Source organism: Labeo rohita, chromosome 8 (genome assembly GCF_022985175.1).
Source record: "Labeo rohita strain BAU-BD-2019 chromosome 8, IGBB_LRoh.1.0, whole genome shotgun sequence".
Classification (NCBI taxonomy): Eukaryota; Metazoa; Chordata; class Actinopteri; order Cypriniformes; family Cyprinidae; genus Labeo; species Labeo rohita.
In genome coordinates, this window is record NC_066876.1 from 13,679,674 (window position 1) to 13,704,440 (window position 24,767).

Below are 24,767 nucleotides of genomic sequence, written 5' to 3' on the forward strand. Positions count from 1 at the left end.
TGTATTTTTAAATATTCCTTTTGTGGTTGTCTGTTATTAACAGTTTGCTGTTGTTGTCCTTCTCAGTCTTTTCGTGTAACCAACCAGTTACTGCCACCTGTCGGTGTGCGTGTAGTGTTATGTCTTCAGTCTACGATAACAGTTTCACAACAACAGTCAGGGGCGTCGTTAGGGTGAGAGAGTACATAGGGCCAGAGGCATTTTTATGTAATTTTTCCTAAACTGGTGGACTAGGGCCCTTTTATGTTCTTCTCCTCTTCTATTTCATTTTAATACAGATGGTTTGCCTTTTTTTTGTGGAGCTAATACAATTATCATAGGTAGATTTTGTATTCAGACACTGCATTTTCCAAAACCATTTTCATAAACTTTTTTATAAGCCCAAGAGTAAACAAAGGTAGGAAGCAGGAGATTAAGTCATGAGAATTTATAAAATAATAGGTGTCTTTCTTAATATTCATTCTTAATTTGTCTGACGACATTATATTATTATTATTAGCCTATACCAAAGCAAGGGCTATGGAAAATCACTGCTTCGCAACTTAATCCTATGACATTAAAAACCTAGAGATCCAGACTTTTGTTTTATTTCTAACTTGTGACGAAAACAAAGCACACAATAAAATGTTTTGATCCCTTGAAACCATACACACATAGGTTGTTATTAAGAACACTTAGCTTCTTCACAGTGTTAGATCATGCCTCCATGCCAGATAATTAATATCCAGCCCCAGACACCAGATCCTGTCAGAAAATATCTGTTTTGTCTGATAACAGAACAACTATTCAGCTAAATTTCCTAATACCGAAAACCTGTTAACAGCAAGTCTTGTCTGGTACCCAAAATACCTGAAACTCCATTAAAAGTCTTCTATCAGCCAAGAAGTTGACTGAATAAAGGCAGTGAAGAGCAGAAGCAGGAGACGAATTGATGATGGTAAAAAAGAAGCAGCGTTTATTGAATAATCTTAGTTGCGTATGTCTCAATGCTCAGACTTTGTCTGACCTTGAATTTCAATTAACATTCCCTCTTATCTCTTATTCATGAACACAAACAGCCTTGAAACACACAGTCGTGAGACTAAACAACAATGGAAAAATAATATAAAAAACAACAAGAATATAATGTAATATAAATCACTAATCAATTAAAGAATAAATTAAATTAGTATATACATGGTTAAAATGATTATTATAAATGATTATATGATTAAATGGAATCATAAAATGATTAAATGATAAATGATTATAAATGAATGAATGAAAATAAAAGAAAGAAAGAAAGAAAAAAGAAAGAAAGAAAGTAAAACACAACACAAATGTATAGTTGCTCTCTTGAAGCAACACACTCAGTTTGCTTTGAGCATCCTTAGATTCTTCTATAGTAGGGCACATTGTGAAATATACATTACATTCAAGTTACATTTTCCGGGATTTCCAGTGGCCAATTTCCAGTGGCTTATTATCAAATGCAATTTGGTGCTAAACAAACAAACAAAATTCAGTGCCATTTTTCAATCAAAACAAAAATAATTACCTTGTACCAGCAAGAAATACAGCTGCAACAATGTGTTATTGTTGTGTACCTATTCCTTCATTTTCCATCTTTTTACTCGTCATCATCATAACGTAACCCAAATGGCATCCATTAAGCAAATGCTAAGATATTTTAGGTTTTGCATGTATTGTTTTGACCTTAATTTGTTACCTAACATAGGTTCACTTTTCATCAGAGGCAGAAGCTGAAAAAAAGAAAATCCTTTAGTTTCAAGATTCTCAAATTAAATTGAATATGTTGCTAAATGCCTATTATTTGTAGTTGTAAATTTTTCAAAATTTTAAAACACAGTGTACTCACATGGAGTAAGAGAGTAATTACTCTGTGATGTCTCAGATCCTCGCCCTGAACAAGAATGACAGTTTAAGTAAACACTACAGAAACACAAAACTGTGTATGTGAACAGCATTTAAAGAGCATTAGATGTAATGAACTGGACTGTACAGAACATTTACCAGCAGCACGTCTCTTCCTCCATATGATGAGTGCAGTTATGATGAGAACAGCCACACACATCAACACCAGCACACTGACAACTACAGACTGAGTAGATGATCCTGAGTCAGATTCAGCCACATCTGAAATTAAGGTAAGATGAATGAAACTGGTGAATAAAATGAAGGATTTTTACTTTATTCAAAAAACAGATAAACCTGTTTTCATCCTTCTTTTTTTATTACTAAATTTACTGTGTGATTTGGTGTTAATGTACTCGAAAGGTGCTTTGTATGTTTGTTAGTTTTCTTTACCAAATGTAATGTCCAGTTTGTTGTCCAGACTGAGGTGTTTCATTGTGCAGTTGTATTTTTGTCCTTCACGTAGCTCTTCTTCACTGATCACCAAACTCTTCCTCATCTGGTAAGTTCCATCTCCGTTGGGCAGAATCTCTCCTCCTGTGATCTGATCATCATCCACAGGCTGACCATCTCTGAACAGGGTCAGGTTAATGTGACGAGGGTAAAAACCAGTGGCCAGACAGCTGATCTGAAGCCCTTGAGAGTCTGGGAGCATCTTCCTCATGAGTCTGACTCTGGGTTTCACTACAGAGAAGGATGAGACATGGAACTGTTGTTAAACTGTTGTGTTCATTGCTTAAGTCATTAATTTGTGATTCATAAAGCATTCGAAAATCTTAATTATACTGAACTTAATCAGATCGATTCACCTTTTCTCATCACATTGTTCTTTTCCATATTTAGGTACCTCCTTAATGTTTTAATGCAAATAGGTTGATAAATTTATTCATGCAAAAACTTTTTATTATTCCATTCTTGTTGGCTCCACAACATCCATGGCTTTTTCACTTGCATGTCACTTTTTTCTGCATTAAAGGCAAACTCCTCTGTATTTAGTTGATTAAAAGCATCCCATGACTTAAGTAGACCTGGTTTATCATTATTCAACAATTCACACCCAACAAGTCTCTGGTGAACATGTACACCTGTAGAATAATGGAAAAGAAAAGACCTATTAGTCTTCACTGAAAATGAATATTTGTTATATCATCACTGTCTCTAGCACAAAACCTTCTTCGATATTCTACATGTGGTGTGCATAAACACATAAACAGTTTGTGATTCCTATATGTATTGTGTAGTATTATCAGTTTGTTGCATGAACTAACCTGTGTGGTATGTGTGATTTAGGTGATCCTTAAGATAAGATGCTTGCTGTTTCAGGTTGTTATATATATACTGAAATATAACACCACCATCACTTTGTTCTTCATCATAGTATTGTGAATCACTGTGAGTGCGATAGACAACTTTCCATGTGGTTGAGTCATAATACACTATTTGCACATCATCCAACATCACCACAACACTGAAATCAGGAAATGGTGTTTGTCCATCTATATATGTTGCAAAGGCCATTAGTGAATGAGAACCTGTGGATACACCTGGATAAGCATGCAATATTAGAGTGGTCATAAACTATACCATTGCATAAGATTATATATTCCAGTATACAACTACAGAAAGGTCAGAAAGAAATACCACAAATAGTTTTATTTGTATGGCTACTCCCCAACCGATTCTAAAGTTTTTATTTATTTTTATTGCAAGACAAAAACAACAACAACAACAAACAGCACTGCAATGAAATACAATAACATAAAGGAAAAGAAAAAGGAAGGGGAAAATAAACAAAAAACAATGACAGCTCAATTAGTAAGAAAAATATTGTCACAAGCCTTAAGAAACTTGTTATTCTTATTGATATCAATGAGTTTAACAATAAGCTAAATATCTGCAAGACAGACATCAAATCTAGGTAACATATTGAGGAAATTGTTCAGGGTGTAACCATGCTTTCTTCTAATGAATACAGTCAAAAAAACTGGTCCAGAAAAATTTGCATCTAGGGGGTATACCGTATATACTGAATAATGGGTAACGCTTTAGATTACAACCCGCAAAGAACTACGTAAGTAAACTGAATTTACGGTGTATGTTTCTGTAATTATAGTGTACCTATAAAGAACGTACATGTAGGTATACGGGAACAATATGTTATATTTGGGTAATAAGGGGATAACAAACCAGATATTTAACCTGCAAAGAACTACATAAGTATACTGAATTTACGGTGTACGTTTCTGTAATTATAGTGTACCTATTAGTACGTATGTGTAGGTATAAGAGAACAATAGGCTATGTTACGTTTTGGTATTTCGGGGGGTAACAACCAGATATACAACCTGCAAAGAACTGCGCAAGTAAACTGAAGTTACGGTGAATGTTTCGTATTTATATTGTACCTACGTGTAAGTATAAGGGAGCAATATGTTACGTTTGGGTAATAACGGGGTAGCAAACAGATATACAAATAATTTATAATGGAATTACTTAAAAACTTAACAGGTACCTGTTCTATTAAATCGTAAGTTTGGTGTATCTATACGTAAGCTTTTTAAAATTACTGGGAAAATATACTCTTGTTCCATGTAGTTACAGGGTAAATGTGCCCTCTGCGGGCTGTAAATTAAAGTGGCGATTGTTCCCCTCTTGTTCAAGGAAGTTACAGGGTAGGTACAATACATAAACACACAATCTGAAAATATATCTAAAAATATTTTTTATAGTCGCTAATCCCACTTCTACCTCTAAACCTAACGTTAACTATGACTGAACAGTAATAAAAATATAAAAAAACAGGAAAGTGCAATCACAATCATTTATTTATTGCAAAAATGTCAACAGCCATACAAAAAAGTAATCCAAATAACGATGCGTTTGCAGCCGCAGTCCTCTCTGGGGAATACAGTAGGTTTGAGGTGCAGTAGGATGAGAGCAGAATTTAAATTGTTAATCGCTGAAAATATTATCCAGATTATTGTCTTGATCCACTCCTCGAAGGCGCCCGCGCGTCATTCCAACACATCTCACCAGAAACACGGCATGTCGTAATCTGTGACGAATGCAGGCGAGAGCCAATGAACGTCCGATTTTCCTGTCGCAAAATGCACTTTAGCACGGGTTTATGGCTGTTGCTGCTGAAGATCGCCGGACAAAGCCTTGAATTTGGTTCTGGTCCTCGCAAATCGTATGGATTCTGAAGATCTGGGTTACAGCACACAAATAAAATTGTTCAATTTGTAATTATGATGCGTGTTCGGTGTATTTTATGGTTCTATTGTTAGTCACAGCATGTTAGAGAAAACGCCTTTGTGTTCCACCACGGCAAACGAAGTTAATATTACATGAATGATTAAACGATTGCAGAAATATTATTTATTTAAAGTCTTTAACGTGTAGTCATGATAACATTATGTAGACCTATTCTTGGAAACGAGCTGGCAACAGAAATCACACAGAACAGAATGAAATGTTATAATTTCATATGAAGTAAACGTTAAATGTTTAGATGATGTAAATATGTCAGTATTGTACATTTAATGTTTGTAAAAATGTAAATAAATGTACATTTTGTAGAACCACATTTTACGTCGCGTTGTTGTATGTACCAACCCTGTAACTTCCTTGAACAGGAGGGGAACAGTCGCCACTTTAATTTACAGCCCGCAGAGGGCACACTTACCCTGTAATTACATGGAACAAGAGTATATTTTCCCAGTAATTTTAAAAAGCTTACGTATAGATACACCAAACGTACGATTTAATAGAACAGGTACCTGTTAAGTTTTTTTTAATTAATCCATTATAAATTATTTGTAGGATATCTGTTTGCTACCCCCTTATTACCCAAACGTAACCTATTGCTCCCTTATACTTACACGTAGGTACAATATAAATACGAAACATTCACCGTAACTTTAGTTTACTTACGCAGTTCTTTGCAGGTTGTGTATCTGGTTGTTACTCTCTATTACCAAAACGTAACATATTGTTCCCTTATACCTACATGTACGTTCTTTATAGGTACACTATAATTACAGAAACGTACACCGTAAATTCAGTTTACTTACGTAGTTCTTTGCGGGTTGTAATCTAAAGCGTTACCGAATAATGTAACATTCACTTTATGTATCTGTTATATTTTTTACCAAAAGGCAAACTCCATCCAATAAAAGTTTGGGCATAATTGTTTTCCTCTCATTAAAGCAAAGGTATGTTTTAAGTAAATGGATAAATAAAAATAAAATAACATAACTTGGAGACAAACTTTTGATGACAGAACTTAAAGATGTAGCTGCCAAAGAAAGACTATACAAAGCCATAAATTCTTCATACTCCAGTATAGATTCTAAAGTTTTTATTGGTCGACAATAATAGAGCTGATTACGCAATGCTAAAAAGCCCTAAATCATAACAATAACCTCATTGTAGTGTTGGTAGCATAACAGTGAGAGACAGTATGACTTGTCACAACTGGATTCCATTTTTTTTTTTTTTTTTTTACCTTTTATATATATATAGATATATATATATATATTGTAGATGACTAGGTATAATTTCAATTTAGTTGGCATTTTTCAGTAGGATATGTTATTTTCCGTAATTGCTTGCACAACTGAAACCCATTCTGCTGGAAAAATATTCCAATATTTTCATAAAAAAAGACTGGATTTTTTTAAAACTTCACTGGTTGGTGCTCTTAAAACCAAGAAAACCAACAAAAACTTAGCTGATCTTTTCCAGCAGGGTTTACAAGGCACACACAAATAGACAAACAAATTCTCAAATAGACATTCAAAGCTACAGATTTTTTACTGTGTGTAGTTCAAACAATATAGGCAAGAAGTAGGCTAACTTACCTGCATTAACGACTGTCCAAACTAACAACATATACACAAAAATTAGCATTTCCTCAGACAAATAATTTAGGTGCTTCAGAAAACAGTGCAGGTGTCTTTTCTACAGCGTCCTTGTATGGTTTGTCTTTCAAAGTGCATTTGTCACATTCTCAACACGGAAGAGACTGTAAAATGTTTTATTGTCTGTCATTTTTTTTCACACTAGGAGTGAGATAAAATTAAGGTGTGGGATAGGGGTGGAGTTAAGTGATCACCACAGGTTGTAGACAACTTTTGATATGCGATCCAGTTAGTTAGGTTAGGATATATTAAGGATGTGTTTAAGGAAGCTAGTATGTTCATATATGGTCTTTCCTGTGCTGGAGTGCCCCGTTTTGGTTAGATGTGGTTTGTGTGAAGTTTTGTGTAAAAGTGATTGTAGTGATTGATGTGGTGTGAGCTCTTCATAAGAGCTAATGAACATGTTGGTCAAGATATGACTAGATCAATTTTAAAGCATGCTCTTATGATGATGATTATGTGTGTTGACTTTATGTCAGCTTGACGCTGGCCCTGATTTGGGTGGTGGCTGCTTACTGTCTGGAGCTCGCTACATACATGCCATCAGCTGGCTGTGCCCCATTCTCTAAGTCTACCATCTTTCCCTCTCCAAATGTAATGTCCAGTTTGTTGTCCAGATTGAGGCACTTCATTGTGCAGTTGTATTTATGTCCCTCACGTAGCTCTTCTTCACTGATCACCAAACTCTTCCTCATCTGGTAAGTTCCATCTCCACTGGGCAGAATTTCTCCTCCTGTGATCTGATCATCATCCACAGGCCGACCATCTCTGAACAGGGTCAGGTTAATGTGACGGGGGGTAAAAACCAGTGGCCAGACAGCTGATCTGAAGCTCTTGAGAGTCTGGGAGCATCTTCCTCATGAGTCTGACTCTGGGTTTTACTACAGAGAATGATGAAAAGTGTTACTGTTATTAAACTGTTTGGTTCATTGCATCATTCATTAATTTATGCCTGCTAATCGTGGTTCATAACATTTTTTTACTGAAGTTAATCAGATTCTTCCACCTTTTCTCATCACACTCTTCTTCTCCATATTCAGGTACCTCCACAAAACTTTAATGCAAATATTGTGGTAAACATTTTCATACATAAATTTTACTTTTAGCCGTTTTACTTGGTCCCATGTTACCATCCATGACATTTTCATCTGGATATCTTTTTTTTTTTTCCATGTCAGAGGTGAACTCCTCCATGTTTTGTCCATTTAAAGCATCCCAGAAATGAAACAGACCTGGTTTGCCATTGTTCAGCAGGTCACATCCGGCAAGTCTCTGTTGATCATGTATACCTTCAAATGAATTACAAAAAAATGAAATAAATAATGACTGACTTATTCACTGACTTAGTAAAATATGGGATGATTACTGTCTCTAGTACATGCTTCTACATCAAAAGCTTTAGATAAATGCAAACACAAACATAAAAGCTATGTTATTAAATGTTCTTTTGTTAATACTGATAAGTAGGCTATAGTTCTCACCATCTGTGTGATTTAGGTGTGCCTTAAGATAATCTGCTCAGTCTTTCATGCTGTTATACATAACACAAAGTACATGAACAGCATCAGTTTTCTCTTTTACATCTCTCAGACTGTGATGTAAAACACCCCATGTGATTGAGTCATAATATCCTATTTGCACATCATCCAACATCACCACAACACTAAACTCAGGAAATGGTGTTTGTCCAACTATATATGTCACAAAAGCCATCAGTGAGTGAGAACCTGTGGATAAACAGAAGCATATATTAGTATGCCATCAAATCAGACCATTACATACAGTATGACAATGCATTCCTGCACACAAAGGGCATACATAGGGAAGAATTAAGAAGAAGTAAAGTATTAATTAATTTGTTTGTTTTTTTTTTATTTTTTTTATTTTTTTAAGAAACAAAAAAAAAAAAACTTTTTAAGATGTTTCGGTAGTGAAGGAACACAGACTCATCTGGGATAACAATGAATGTACATGTACTAAATTAATATGCACAAAGTAAGACAATCAAAGTTTCAGAGTAGGTTAGCTAAAATATGTTGCCTCTGCAGGCAGAATATGGAAGTAGGAAGGTATGGCATCAGAAAGTTCCATTTGGTGGTAAGTTTAAATGTAAATGTATGTTTTTGTTTACATTTTTTAATGTAGTTTCTTTTTCTCTTCTTTTTTTTTTTTTTTTTTTTTTTGGCCTTTATTGTGACAGGACAGGTCAGAATTGACAGGAAGCGATGTGGGAGAGAAAGAGAGGGGTGGTATCAGGAAAAGTCCTCGAGTCGGGATTCGAACACTGTATGAAAATTCATTCTGTTTGCCTTTCAAAAAATCTTACCCATTTCTTATTTCAGAAAGACAATTTGATAAATTGGATCTAAATAATAACATACAAAATGTCACTGCTTTTCAATATTAAATATCTGAGCATTTGCCATGTGTTTACACAACTGCTGCCTACATTTCTGAAATACCATTAAGCAGTTCATACCTGCTGTGGCGACTGCTAAGCATGACCATACATACACAAGAAAGAACTTTGCTCTCTATGAAAAGATCCCTATGATTCAGAATACAAGTATTGCGTATTTTCTTTTCTTGCAGATCTCATTGTTTCAGCGTCCTGAAGCAAGCCAAAGAACAACTTGAGCTGAACCTGATTTACCGGTTTGCAGTTTACTCAGCTCTGTTAAGCAGTTACTTAAAGGAAAAGTCCATCCAAAACATAAATGTATCTTATAAACTACTTGATCATTTAATCATGTATGTTCAGAATCAAGTCAAGTCAAACACATGCAAGAAATGCAGAAGATTATTTCTTCTGAGCCACTTTAAGGACTGCTGTCTGTGTATTTTGGAATATCAATATTTGACATCCCTTCAGGATAATGGTTGCTCATGTATATGGGTGTCACTACCAGGGGGAATTGTTCATAAACACTAAATCATTCACTATAGATCATATTGTGTGGACCCTGTGCTCTAACACACCTGTGTCAAATTGGTTGATTGGTTAAAAACCAGTGGCCAGACAGCTGATCTGAAGCCCTTGAAAGTCTGGGAGCATCTTCCTCATGAGTCTGACTCTGGGTTTCACTACAGAGAAGGATGACAGAACAATACAGGTCCTGTCACACCAAGCCAAACCAAAGCTTTGTGTATAAAGATCAGTTTCCGTCTCCTACCTTTTCTCATTACATTGTTCTTTTTCACTTGCAGGTAACCCTGCAAAGCTTTAATGCAAACAGGATAATATACATTCTTATATAAAAATTTCATATGAATGAACTGTAAATTGTCCCACATTATCCATGGTAATTCAATCTGGAAATGATTTTTCTCCTTGTTGAAAATGAACTCCTCTTTACGTTGTTGATCAAAAGCATCCCATGTCTGAAGTGGACCTGGTTTATCATCGTTCAACAATTCACATCCAGCAAGTCTCTGGTGAACATGTACACCTTTAAAAGGATTAAAACAGCCCACAACACTTAAATACAGTGTACTGGTATTAGTAAACGTGACTTACATTGTTATCAAAATTGATATGCATGCTAATGTTCACATACCGTCTGTTTGATTTAGATGCTCCTTAAGATAAAATGCTCGAATTCTCATGTCGTTGTACATATCACGAAATATAACACCAGCATCACTTTTCTCTTCATGGTAGAGTGTTGAAACATTATAAGAACGGTGGACAACTTGCCATGTGATCGAGTCATAGTACATCACTTGAAGATCATCCAGCATCACTACAGCACTGAACTCAGGAAATGGTGTCTGTCCGATTATATATGTTGCAAACGCCATCAGCGAGTGAGAACCTTTGTAAAGTAGTAATAAAAGTATGTGTCATATGAGACATTTTGTATTAAAAAACGTTTTGCATTCTGGTGCTCAGCAAGGCCACTTTCCTTTGTACATAGTTTCGCGTTTGAAAGGTTGTTTAGCAAAACAAAACGGCAAAATGAGAAGAGATCATTTTAAACACATCTTACGACCAAGTAGCATTATATTGTTATGAAATGCTTCTGAACGTTTCCTACTTAATAATGCCACATTATAGGCTGCAATTAGCTACGGTGTTTTCGGCATCACATACTGCGAATGTTTAAAAGGACACCTGTAAAAGCACAATGAACAATTGTGAGAAAGAAATCTGACTTACCTGCTCTGACTTCTGACAAATATGACAGTAGATAGACATAAACGAGCATTATTGTCTGTGTACAGTAATATTTTCTCGAGCCTCTTTGAACCGCCAAGACCTGCTTTTCTGAGCTGCGGTCTTCAGTAACGCCTGACTAGACTTTCCCTTGACCACTGGGGGCACATAGTCTACTGTTTCAGAAAATCAGCAGCTGTACACATGCTGAGATTTAGGACTGATCTCAATGTATTTTAATTAGGGCTGTCAGTTTAACGCGTTGTTGATTAGTTATGAAAACGCTATTAAAATATTTTAAGACAGTTAACGCACTGGCCACCAAATCGTGTGAACCAAATCGTAAGAACCAAAAGCCCATTCAGTGACTCCTAAAGACATTTTCAGCCACCTGCTGGCAGATTTAGTTTCTTATGTAGAGTATCATTTAACTAAAAAAAAAAAAAAAAAAAAAAAAAAAAAAAAACATTAAAGGGATAGTTCACCAAAAATAAATAAATAAATAAAATAAAATAAAATATATTCTGTCATCATTTACTTACCCTTATGTCGTTTCATACCTCTTTTGTGGAACATGAACGAAGGTATTTGAAGACTGTTGGTTACAAAGCTATTTTGGTTACCGATGACTTTAAAATACTGAGATATTTCTCAAATTATCTTCTTTTATGTTCTATAGTTTACATTATGCCGTTGCAGCCTAAATGTTTATGTGTAATAAATTCTGTTCATTCAAATAAAATATTTATTTCTAAAGCTACAATTTATAATGTCTACTTAATACCTTCTCATTTAACACAAAAATAGCTTTAAATAATCTTTTGTGGGTATTTTCACAGTCAGATTTATTTTGCAATTAATTAGATAAATTATTTGTCACATCATAATTAATTAGATTAAAAAACGTAATCGACTGACAGCCCTAATTTTTATGTCACAATATTTAACACAATAGCAATTGTCTCACAATCTTCTCACTACAGATTTGATCATTCTGATCAAATATCAGAAAGAAAGGTAGAAAAGGCAGCACACTGAAAAAAGGTACAATATGAATAGTAGTATACATATGCATAAATAGTAAAAAATACAACAGTACATGAAGAATTCCGATGGTAGAAAAACATTTAGACGGGATGAAAGGCATGAAAAATATTTTTCATCTTTCACATATAGAGTTAACTGACTAGTTCAGTTCAATACTATTTATTGTAGCACCATGCATCACACATCTGTATTTGAAGTTCACTCATGAGTACCAATAGCAGCTATAAATTGAGGTGGGGCAAATTTGGGTTGTAGCACAGCATATACGACATATTTAATAGATAACTGTGATTAACCGCTTGGACGTTTTACATTTTAATCGCGGAACACACAAAGACACACTTTTAAAATAGGTTTAGTGTCCTTGTGTAATTCAGCCTGAAGGTGGCACTGTAATGTTGTTTGACAAACTATGTAGCATGCATAAAATGTTATATGTGACCCTGGAACACAAAACCAGTCTTAAGTAGCACAGATGCATTTGTAGCAATAACCAAAAATACATTGTATGGGTCAAAATGATCTATTTTTCTTTTATGCCAAAAATCATTAGGATATATAGTAAAGATCATGTTCCATTAAGATATTTTGTAAACGTCCTACTGTAAATGTAAACTTAATTTTTGATTAGTAACATGCATTGCTAAGAACTTCACCTGGTCCAGGTTCACATATGTGTTTGAATGTTGAATTGTAGAAATTCAGGAGAGGAAAATGAAACCATGCTCAACAAATACAAAACAAACACAACAGAACGGTTTGTTCTGCTGGAAAAAAAAAAAAAAAAAAAAAAAACAACAACAACAAATAATAGAAACAATCACAGAATTTGTAATGGTTTTACTCTTTATAATGGGTAATTGCGTTGGTTTTAATGGAAACTGTAAAAGGCCTTGTGGGTCTCTACTGGTAATTTGGCACCTTCTATTGGTGGCTTGTTAAAACTACAAAGTCCTAATAGAATATGTCACACACACTACAGGAAACCATTTTTAATAGTCTTTATGGTTAACAGTTGATGGTTTGTAATGGTATTTGTAGTGGAAACCATTACAATTTCTGTGATGGTTTCTATATTTTTGTTTTGTTTTGTTTTTTATGCATGAAACTCTTTCCGCATTGATCACATTTGAAGGGCCTTTCTCTAGTGTGAATCCTCATGTGATCCTTTAAGGTCTTGCTTTGTATGTACCACTTTCCACACTGATCACACTTAAAAGGTCTTTCTCCAGTGTGAATCCTCATGTGATCCTTTATGGTCTTGCTTCACGTGTAACTCTTTCCGCATTGATCACACATGAAAGGCTTCTCTCCGGTGTGAATTCTCATGTGGTTTTTAAGGCTTCCTTTCGTAGTGAAAATGTTACCACAAAAAGGGCATTGTACCTCGTGCATTAATTCATGTTTTTAAAGCTTTTTTCATAAGTGAAATTGCTGCCATATCGTGGGCAGACATAATGGCTTTTAAAACTTCTTTCGAGCTCTTTTTTGAGAGGACTCTTTTTTCAGTCTGTGAGCAAAGAATTTCTCCATGTTTTTTCATATGGATCTTCCTCCTCTGGCTCATACAATTCTTGACTCTCGACTTTAATCACCACCGGGTCTATAGTTAAAAAAGATACCAAAAGTTAACCCATTTTAATGGCACAAAGTAATAGAGATCAAACTGTTATTTTTATTCAGTGTACTAAAGGTTAATTATTCTATTATAATATTAATTGCAAATAAGCAAATCTAGATAACTGCAACAGCTATTTTATAATCATTTAGACTTTAGACTTTTTTGGATTATAAGTATAAAAAAAAAACCTCTACCTAAAGGAGAAATAAATATTAACTTACCTATACATAAAAGAAAAGAAACAAAACAACATATAACTTCAGCTAGTGAGGCTGAGAAAACTCACATCCGGCAACTGTACCACTAGCATTGGAGCTGCTCAAGGCTGCGTTCTCCCCATACTGCTCTTCAAACTCGTTCTCACTCCCAACTCCTCACATATTGACGCTTGGTCAGGACCCTTTGGCGTCACTTTTTGATGCTCAAGGTACCCCTTTAAGCGTCACTTTTGGATGTGCAGGGTCCTCCATTGATTTTAGTTGTTTGCCTTAATTTAATGGTTTGCATGCATTTGTAAAAAATGTAAATAATTTTTATATAAATTTATACTTTCATGGAGGCCCTAAACCCACCCTTACCCTAAACTTACCCACTTCTGAACAATATAAAACATAACAGGCAAATATAAGTACAGTCACAGGTATTTATTGCAGGAACTGACCATAAACAAGCAGTATGAAAGCACTATAAACAAGTTGTGTTGCACTCACATCTCATTCAAAAAGATACTCCTGAACATTAGCATGACACAATCGCTCACGAGACACACAAGAGCCAATGGCATTTCACAACCAAGGCTGACATAACACTTCTTTTGGTGGGCAGCATTTTTAAAATTTATTTACGCACGAACAGACTGAGCTTTATGGCGGTGGGAGATAAATCACGTCTATTTGTAACGTAGGGAGGGAAACGAGAGACGTGCGGATCCATACGCAAACCTTTATTATAAGGACGAGACATAGACATGGTCAAAGGCAGGCAGGGTCGGGCAACAGCAGACAGGAACACAGACAGCAAGAAGAAGAGTAAGACTAAAACAGGCGGGGGTCAGTCCAGCGGCGAACGTTATCCGACAGGGGCTAGGCAGAAGAGTGGTCAGACGAGCGAGGGTTCAAAACGAGACAACGGGAAAACTAGACACGGGGGGGAAACTAGGAGATACGCTTAGTACGAATGCAATGGAAAATACAATACAATACTCGGCCAGGAGTGACAGGAAGACCGGGGTATTTATACAGTCTCTGATTGGATGGGGGGGGAAGTGCAATGGCTGATGGGGAGTGTAGTCCGGGGTGTGGTGTGGCAGTCCGTGCGTGACAAAACGCAAGAGCGACGTCTGGTGGTGAGCGGTCCGCAGCTCACCGACCAGATCATGACACTATTCCTCTAACAAATCAATTGTTTTGCCTCTGAAGACTTGGAATATTAATACTTTTTTTGAATAAATTATGACTGTAGCTGTATCTGCCAGTCATATCTTGTGTTTTATTGACAAATGGTAGGTTTAGGGTTTTAGGGGTTAGGTTATGTGCTCGTAAATGTGTAAACAATGAAATGTAAATAAAACTTGTGACTGTTTACATTGAAAAATCACACCCCAACATATATGCAACAATGGCAATATTATTAACCAATATACAATTTAATCATGATGATAAAATTCTCAGTGCCTTTTGCATCAGCATTATGACACCAAGGGTTTCTTATTTAAAGCAATGAAGGCCTTGTGCGTCGAAAATGTCACTAAAGGCGTACCCTGTGCATCAAAAAGTGACACCAAATGATCCTGACCAAGCGTCAATATGTAAGGAGTTGGGAGTGAGAACGTGTTGGCTTTTCTCCCTCTACACAAATGACTGCACTTCTAAAGACCCCTCTGTCAGACTTCTGAAGTTTGCAGATGACACTACAGTCATCAGTATCAATACTGCCCTACAAAGGCAAAAGACCTTAACTCGCTAGAGTGTGAAAATGAGAAAAATGACTTTAAGTTTTTTATTTGTCCAGCCAGATTAATTATAGGTAGGATACTGGAAATTTGGCAATTAGACGTTTGAGTAATAAAAATGATCTACATTAAAAAATAGTGAGCTCAAATTTGATTTTTACCCCTATTTCGAAGTTACTGTGCTCTGCCGTTCCCGATTTACCCCTGGATTAAAAGGGGAGGATGTAACAATATATACACCCAAATTAAATATGTTAAAGAAATTCAGATCGAAAATTCATGTTTAAAACATGTTTAAAACATTTCAAACAATAAATATTTAAAACGATGTGTGGTAGTGTAACGACATGAGGATGAATAAATGATGACAGAATTTTACTTTTATAAATTAAATAAATGCAGTTATTAACAAGAAAAATATGGTACTCAAAAAAGTTTGACAACCGGTCTGTTTAACTAAAATCCAAAATACATGCAGCCCGTGTGCATCTTACAGTCTAATTTTAATAAAAACTGCTCATTCATCTTTGTTTGGAGTGTGATAAAAATGCAGTAGTTGCCTCTAATTTCAAATGGCTACAGATATTTTTTGTTGTTGTTGTTTTTTGTTTGTTTATTTGTTTTTGTACGGCCAGTTCAGCCTGTAGTAGAGCAAATAAACACCTAGTTCACATAAAAGAAATGGTTATGGCTACAGAAAAAATAATAGGTAATCGGTATCAGAACCAGCCCATTTGCAAAAAAATTGGACTGGTATACACAGTAGGTATACACACATAAACACACACACACACCACACACACAAACTAACACCTAACACTGTACTTGTTTTTGCTACATTGTGGGGACCAAATGTCCCCACAAGGATAGTAAAACCTGAAATTTTTGACAATGTTAAAAAATGATTAAAAATAGTAAATGATGTTTATCTGAAAGTGTAACGATGCAAACATGTTTTCTGTGAGGGCTAGGTTTAGGGTTAGGGTTGGGTTAGGGGATAGACAATATTGTTTGGTCAGTATAAAATCTATAGAAGTCTATGGAAAGTCCCCACAGTTCACAAAAACAAACGTGTGTGTGTGTGTGTGTGTGTGTGTGTGTGTGTGTGTGTGTATGTATGTATGTATGTATGTATATATATATATATATATATATATATATATATATATATATATATATATATATATATATATATATATATATATATATATATATATATATATATATATATATATATATATATATATATATATATCAGTGGCGATTTCTTTAAGACTGCAAGGGAAGCTCAGCTTCCCCTATAATGTCACAAAATTAATGGTCAAATTATGTACTATTGTATTAACATTTTATTGACTAAAAATGCGTTAGAAAACGTTCATCTCAAAGACGAGTTCGTTCAGAATCAGTTAGATATAGCAGGTCGGCTGACTTGATTTTCTTCTCATACATTCCCGTAGCGTCACAGTGCATTTCCCCGTTGAAGCCCAGCGTCCATTGACTTCAATGCGGCTGCTTTGAACGTTTTTTTTTCAGTGCTTTGAAACTAGACGGTCATTGGATAAACGCTGCGATTATGTCCCGCCCACGGACGCTCAGCGTCTCTGGGGGTGAATGAGGAGCAAATGAGGAGTGGGCTGGCCTGGACTCCGAGCTTCTGCGTGATGATTGGAGGGTCTGTCGAAAGATTGCATCTCCTTTTGACTGACAGCGATTTTGTACTATACGGAATCGCTGAAGCTATTCGCGCTCAGTCCCATCGCGGATTTCTCAAGTTCAGTCGAAATAAAAACTGCTGCAACCTATTTCTTTATATTTGCTTGGCGAAATTGCTTGATTTTCATCATACATTTCACACAATTATACACCACATTCCTTGTTTCACTTTTACAGAGTTTAATATTTTATATTAATTTTATATTATTTATATTACGTTCATTCATTCATGTTAATATTTAATGTAGTAATCAATATATATATATAGATTACTACATTACATATTAACATGGAGGATGACTATAAATTAATATAAAAATATATATATATATATATATATATAGTAATCTTGAAAAATTTTAACATAACATAATGAAACCTTATATTTCTATTAAAATACTTTATAAATAAATAAATAAATAAATCTCCATAATAACCTTATTTAAATTGCAAAATATTTATACTATATAGTAGCATCTGACTAAAAGAAAAAATACACCATATTTTGCATAATAAAACTAAAGCTTTTTTTTTTACGATTGTTTGCATTGTGACTTACTTATGACAATAAGGCACATTCTTGTGAATAAATAAATAGACAATTTTATGATGTAGGCCGAAAATGAGCTTTCCCTATTTGACAGACCAGTAGCCGCCACTGATATATATATATATATATATATATAAGCAACTTTGTGCCTTCTGGTGGGCAGACATCTAACCCCAGATGTCTAATATTCAGATATGTACTCACTCACTTTTCATGTTTCATTTGGAAAGAGGCTGAATCCTTGTCCAGATTCTTGTCCTGAATAAGAATGACACAGTTAAATCAGGGTAAAGAGAGAATCTCTAAGAGTCTCTAACTGATGTATTTTTCTAATCAAGCATTAGATGTAATGAACTGGACTGTACAGAACATTTACCAGCAGCACGTCTCTTCCTCCTTATGATGAGTGCAGTTATGATGAGAACAGCCACACACATGAACACCAGCACACTGACAACTACAGACAGACTGAAAGATCCTGGGCCAGATTCACCCACATCTGAAAATGTTGTGGAAAAACAAAACAAACAAACAAAAAAGAACTGTGAGATAAACAACAGGAAAAGAAATCTATTATCCCCAGGTAAAAATAAAATATTTTTTTAAATATTTTTAAAATATGTTTGTACATTACATACCATATCTGTGCAGCACTGTTGTATCTATGTGGTAATAGGGTAATTATCCTTTCAATCTATAGGTTTAATTTACAGTACACAACTACACAGTAGGTATAATTTTAGAATGTGTTAAACGTTTTTGGTGGCAAACATGCAGGTTAAATGTGTACTAAAATTCACAATTTAACAGTAAGTAAACTTTGCTATTTTTTAATGTGGAAAAAAGTGCTACTAATGGCATACTAATAGTGTACTTGATTGTACTATTTAAAGACAGCATTAACACATAGTTAAGCCTATATCATATAAAAGGAATATGTGACCCTGGACCACAAAACCAGTCTTAAGTCGCTGGGGTATATTTGTAGCAATAGCCAAAAATACATTGTGTGGGTCAAAATTATTGATTTTTATTTTCTGCCAAAAATCATCAGGATATTAAGTATATTAAGGATATTAGGATATTAAGATCATGTTCCATGAATATATTTTGTAAATTTCCTACTGTAAATATATAAAAACGTACTTTTTTTATAAGTAATATGCATTGTTAAGAACTTCATTTCAACTTTAAAGGTGATTTTCTCAATATTTAGATTTTTTTGCACCCTCACATTCCATATATTCAAATAGTTGTATCTCGGCCAAATATTGTCCTATCCTAACATTGACCCTTATGGCTGGTTTTGTGGTCCAGGGTCACATATGTATTGAGTACAGCTGAGTACAATTAGATGTTCTTAACATTATCTTAAGATGTACTAAAGAATAATTTTTAGTATATTAAGTACAAAATTAGAGTGTGAAAATAGAGCACTTTGAGTACATTATGGAAGTTAAGTGTACTGAAATAATGTGTATTTTAGTGCACTTTTTTTGCCTGGGTCTGCAGAGAGATATTGGAATGGTGACAATGGATTTGCAATAAAAGTTAATCAACCAAGAAATTTAATCTAGTATTGTTTTGTTTTGTTTTTTTGTTTTTTGTTTTTCTTTACCAAATGTAACATCCAGTTTGTTGTCCAGATTGAGGTGCTTCATTGTGCAGTTGTATTTATGTTTCTCATGTAGCTCTTTTTCACTGATCACCAAAGTCTTCCTCATCTGGTAAGTTCCATCTCCGTTGGGCAGAATCTCTCCTCCTGTGATCTGATCATCATCCACAGGCTGACCATCTCTGAACAGGGTCAGGTTAATGTGACGAGGGTAAAAACCAGTGGCCAGACAACTGATCTGAAAGCCCTGAGAGTCTGGGAGCGTCTTCCTCATTAGTCTGACTCTGGGTTTCACTACAGAGAAAGATGAGAAGTGTTAATGTTGGTGAAGTGTTGGGTTTGTTCAGTCATTAATTCATGATTCATAAAGCATTCAGATGCAGATGTTTTTGTGGGTGTTATTTATTTATTTATTTATTTTTTTGGTTAGTGCAGGTGTTTGGGTCATGTGTGTGAATTATGATCCTTTCTAATCTTATTTACTGACTCTCTCACCTTTTGTCATCACACTGTTCTTTTCCATATTCAGGTACCGCTGCAAAGTTCTAATGCAAACAGGATGATAAACATTTTCATACAGAAACTTTACACGAAGTTTTTTCACTTGGTTCCATGCTGTAATCCATGGCTTTTTTATCTGGATATCTTTTTTTTCCACGTCAAATGTGTACCCCTCCATATTTTGCCCATCAAAGGCATCCCATGTTTTCAGCAGACCTGGTTTATCATTTTTCAACAATTCACATCCAGCAAGTCTTTGATGAACATGCACACCTTCAAATGAAGAAATAAATTTAAAGACTTATTTGTCCTCACTGACATACTACAACCTAAACTAGTGAACTGGAAATGAATATTAGACTTTTATGATTACTCTTTCTTACATCAAAATATTTTAAGGAAATAATAAACACATGAAATCTACATGTTTTGAGTGTTAATACTGATATGCAGACTATAGCTCTCACCATCTGTACGATTTAGGTGATTCTTAAGATAAAATGCTCGATTTCTCATGCTGCTAAACATATCATCAAATACAGAACCAACATCTCTTTTCTCTTCATCATAGTATTTTGATTCACTGTGAGAGCGATAGGCAACTTTCCATGTGGCTGAGTCATAATACATTATTTGCAGATCATCCAACATCACCACAACACTGAACTCAGGAAATTGTGTTTGTCCATCTATATATGTTGCCAAAGCCATCAGTGAGTGAGAACCTGTGAATACACAAATGCAAGCATATAATATTAGTACAGTGTCAAATTATAGACCTATATTAAAAAAAATTCTGTACAGCGTACACACCTACAGATTAGATACTGTAGATCATTAGATCATTAGATGGCGTGTATTATTTTATGTTTGTGTGTAGAGTTACTATGCAAAACTACCATTTTTAGAACACTTCAAATAGTGCAAGATGTGTGTGACGTTTTGCATGTTGTGTGTGTGTGTTGTGGTTTTGTGTGTAGAGTTTTGAGAAATGGAGCCATAGTTTCAAAAACTGTGAGTAAGCATTCTGGGGGGAAAAAACTGAGTTTAGGATACTTTTAGTCTAAGATAGTGACTAAAAAAAACAAGTACCGGTTTTAATTTTTCTTAACAATAAAAGTATAATTAAATGCTAGTCACGTCTCTTGCTTCTTATCTTATCTGGCTTTTCTCAGTCAATTTCTTGGCTGATAGATGACCGTTAATATAGTTTTGGTTACCAGACAAACACTGGCTTTGAGTTTGGGAATTAGACTATTTTGCTATTGTTCTGTTACCAGACAAAACGGATATTTTCTAACAGGACCTGGCGTCCGCGACTGTATCTGACATTTCTGGCATGGAGGCATGATCTAACATAGTGTAAATAGACACTTCGTAAAGGCAGCCTATAGAAAAGATTAACTTACCTGAACTGACGACTGTCAAGCATGACAGCAGATACACAAGCATGAACATTCTCTCAATTAATGAATCCAGGTCTACAAAAAGAAAACGGGTGTCTTTTATCGTCCATTGTGCATTCTCATCAGGGAATGCAGTGAAGTGTTGTTTCGTTTGTGTTAGATACGAGGTGGTTTTTGTTCTGGTTTTCTCTTTCACTTTTGCAGGAACAAGCTGCGTCTGTCGATCCTTGACAGGATATACATAGGCTATATTTGACAGCATTATTTAAAACTATCCACATTTTCGTTTAGAAACGATGAGTGCCGCCATGATGAATTTAACTTTCAGTTTCGATGAGAAAGCTACTGGAAGCACCTCACAGCCAAAACAAAAAAAGCATAGGCTAACGGTTCATTCTAACGGTGATTTAGGCTACTTTATTTTTAGAAAGAACTGTCTATCATTTTATTGCCAACAGACACGTCTCTCTGTTTACTGATTGTTTTTAATATTATTAAACACTTGCTTTATTTATAAATAATGTGATTTATTAATGAATGTCTTTGGGTCACTGATTAGTGTTGCAGGCATTAGCAGATAGCTTCCTGAACTGTAAACTGTAGTTTATGAATCTTTTTCATCTTGTTGTCCACACTGTTTCTTTTTTTTTATTTGTCCTGTTTTGCCTCAGAAGAACAGTGAAACTAACACATTTCAGAGGCACATAACTGTTTTATATCTTTGTCAAAAGATGTGCCATTCTAAAGCTTGGAAAGGGCCTGGATCATTTTTAAGATAACTCTGATTAGATTCATCTGAAAGAAGGAAGTCATATACACCTAGGATGCCTGGAGAGTGATAATGGGATTTTCATTTTTGGGTGAACCAACCCTTTTAAACTTTCATTTTAGTGAATACATTTCGTAAAATAATTACGCAAACAAATTCAATTTAAAAACACATTTTTACTGTGTGAACTTATAGGGAAAGACCTAGGGAAAACAGTAACAAAATAATATAGAAATAACCGGAATACTAGGAAGTACACTAAGAATATGAGTAGAAAATAAATACACTTTAAAAATGTACAATAGTAAAGTGAACATATGCACATAGTACACACACACACACACAAAAGAATGTGACAGACAAACATTAGAACATTTGTGCATTATCTAAGCTTTTTCTGTACAAGCTGAAAAAAAAGTGTTATTGTGGTTTATCTATTCTTATCCACTTTGTCCATTTTTTATCCAGTAGTCCAGCGATGTGTCCTGTAGAGGGTTCATTCTCTATTATATAATACAGTTTGATGAGTGTTCACATTGCTAAAATTAGACTTAAGATTAACCAGATGAGACGTTTACTGTACACTGCTCTAAAATAACTATCATCCAGGCTCATTCATCATTTTGCATTTTGCACTGAAGCTGAAAAAAAGAAAAATATTTTGCTCTACAACTGAAAAGAATCATTTTAAATCTTAATTTAATAATTTGTTGAAAATATTCATTTAATAATTTGTTAAATGTTACATTATTAAATGTTTGTGTTATTAAGGTAAGCATGGGACTCCAAACCTTTATTTAGAATGAGAATGTTGTAGATATGCAAAGTTACCATAAAATACAGAGCATCTCTAAACTACACTAAAACCAAACGCATGGAATATTTTGTTTTCTTAAACAATAAACATGAATGCAGATACAGTATCTTGGAGCAGGTTGTTTTCCTCAATTTCCTTACCAGCAGCACATTTCTTCCAGCATTTGATAAGTGCAGTTACGATGAGAGAAGCCACAACCATGAATACCAGCACACACAAAAGTACATACAGACTGAAGAATCCTGGGCCAGATTCATACACATCTGAAATTGGGATGAGTTGAAAAAGTAAGAAAAACAAAGAAATGAGCAAACTGCTGATCCATTATTTTGGTTATCAAACCAGATGTCTATCATCATATCTCTTCCATTATTAGGGGAATTTGTTAGTTTTTCTTTACCAAATGCAATGTCCAGTTTGTTTTCCAGACTGCATTGTGCAGTTGTATTTACTAATCATCAAACTCTTTCTCATCTGGTAAGTTCTGTCTCCATTGGGCAGAATCTCTCCTCCTGTGGTCTGATCATCATCCACAGGCTGACCATCTCTGAACAGGTTCAGGTTAAAGTGACAAGGGTAAAAACCAGTGGCCAGACAGCTGATCTGAAGCCCTTGAGAGTCTGGGAGTCTGACTCTGGGTTTCACTAAAGAGAAGGATAATAGAACAATACAGTTACTGTCACACCAAGCCAAACCAAAGCTCTGTGTATAAAGATCAGTGGAAATGATTTTTCTCCTCATTGAAAATGAACTCCTCTTTATGTTGTTGATCAAAAGCATCCCATGTCTGAAGTGGTCCTGGTTTATCATCGTTCAACAATTCACATGCAGCAAGTCTCCGGTGAACATGTAGACCTTTAAAAGAATGAAAACCGCCCACAACACTCATTAAATTATATACTTGCTTTTTAAAAAACATAAAATGCCAATACAGCGTACTAGTAAACGTGACTTATATTGCTATCAAAATTGACATGCATGCTAATGTTTACATTACAGTCTCTGTGTAATTTCGATGCTCCTTAAGATAAAATGCTCGATTTTTCATGTCGTTGTACATATCACTAAATATAACACCAGAATCACTTTTCTCTTCATCGTAGTGTGTTGAATCATCATGAGAGCGGTGGACAACTTGCCGTGTGATCGAGTCAGTACATCACTTGAAGATCATCCAGCATCACTACAGCACTGAACTCAGGAAATGGTGTCTGTCCGATAATATATGTTGCAAACGCCATCAATGAATGAGAACCTTTGTAAAGTAGTAATAAAAGTACATATTATGGTGTCATATGAGACATTTTGTATTAAAGAACGTTTTGCATTCTCAGCACGAGAATGCACTCAGGAAGGCCACTTTCGCTTGTTCGTAGTTTCACTTTCAAAAAGGTTGTTTAACTAAACAGCAAAATGAGAAGAAACCATTTTAAATACATCTTGCTGCCAAGTAGCACTATATTGTTATGAAATGCTTCTTAACGCTTCCTACTTTTAATAATGGTACACTACATAGGCTACAATTAGCTACGGTGTGTTTTCTGCATCACATACTGCGAATGGTTAAAAGGACATCTGTAAAAGCACAAAGAACATCTGTAATTTGACTTACCTGCTCTGACTGCTGACAAATATAACAGTAGATTTACATAAATGAGCATTATTGTCTGTGTACAGTAATATTTTCTCGAGCCTCTTCGAACCGTCAAAACCCCCTTTTCTAAACTTTTCAGTAACGCCCGACTGGACTTTCCCTCTTGACCACTGAGGGCATGTTGTACT

The 24,767-nt window shown here is 35.0% G+C and overlaps 2 protein-coding genes and 2 pseudogenes across 2 annotated transcripts; all 4 read right to left on the reverse strand.

Moving 5' to 3' along the window:
- Positions 1-932: 932 nt before the first annotated feature.
- LOC127169156 (DLA class I histocompatibility antigen, A9/A9 alpha chain-like) lies at positions 933-7,615 on the reverse strand (annotated as a pseudogene).
- Positions 7,616-9,753: 2,138 nt separating this feature from the next.
- Positions 9,754-11,278, reverse strand: LOC127169162 (major histocompatibility complex class I-related gene protein-like). The gene is made up of 4 exons (XM_051116329.1): positions 10,996-11,278; positions 10,394-10,651; positions 10,010-10,285; positions 9,754-9,920 (listed from the first exon to the last, which is right to left on the reverse strand). Exons 1-4 carry the CDS (start codon positions 11,042-11,044, stop codon positions 9,838-9,840), a joined length of 666 nt encoding a protein of 221 aa, XP_050972286.1. The 5' UTR covers positions 11,045-11,278; the 3' UTR covers positions 9,754-9,837.
- A 1,529-nt stretch (positions 11,279-12,807) lies between these two features.
- LOC127169154 (major histocompatibility complex class I-related gene protein-like) lies at positions 12,808-21,715 on the reverse strand. The gene is made up of 7 exons (XM_051116321.1): positions 21,403-21,715; positions 20,461-20,718; positions 19,988-20,266; positions 19,496-19,786; positions 18,254-18,376; positions 18,086-18,135; positions 12,808-13,642 (listed from the first exon to the last, which is right to left on the reverse strand). The coding sequence occupies exons 1-6, from the start codon at positions 21,659-21,661 to the stop codon at positions 18,089-18,091; spliced, it is 1,257 nt and encodes a 418-aa protein (XP_050972278.1). The 5' UTR covers positions 21,662-21,715; the 3' UTR covers positions 12,808-13,642; positions 18,086-18,088.
- A 698-nt stretch (positions 21,716-22,413) lies between these two features.
- LOC127169158 (major histocompatibility complex class I-related gene protein-like) lies at positions 22,414-24,762 on the reverse strand (annotated as a pseudogene).
- Positions 24,763-24,767: the final 5 nt, after the last annotated feature.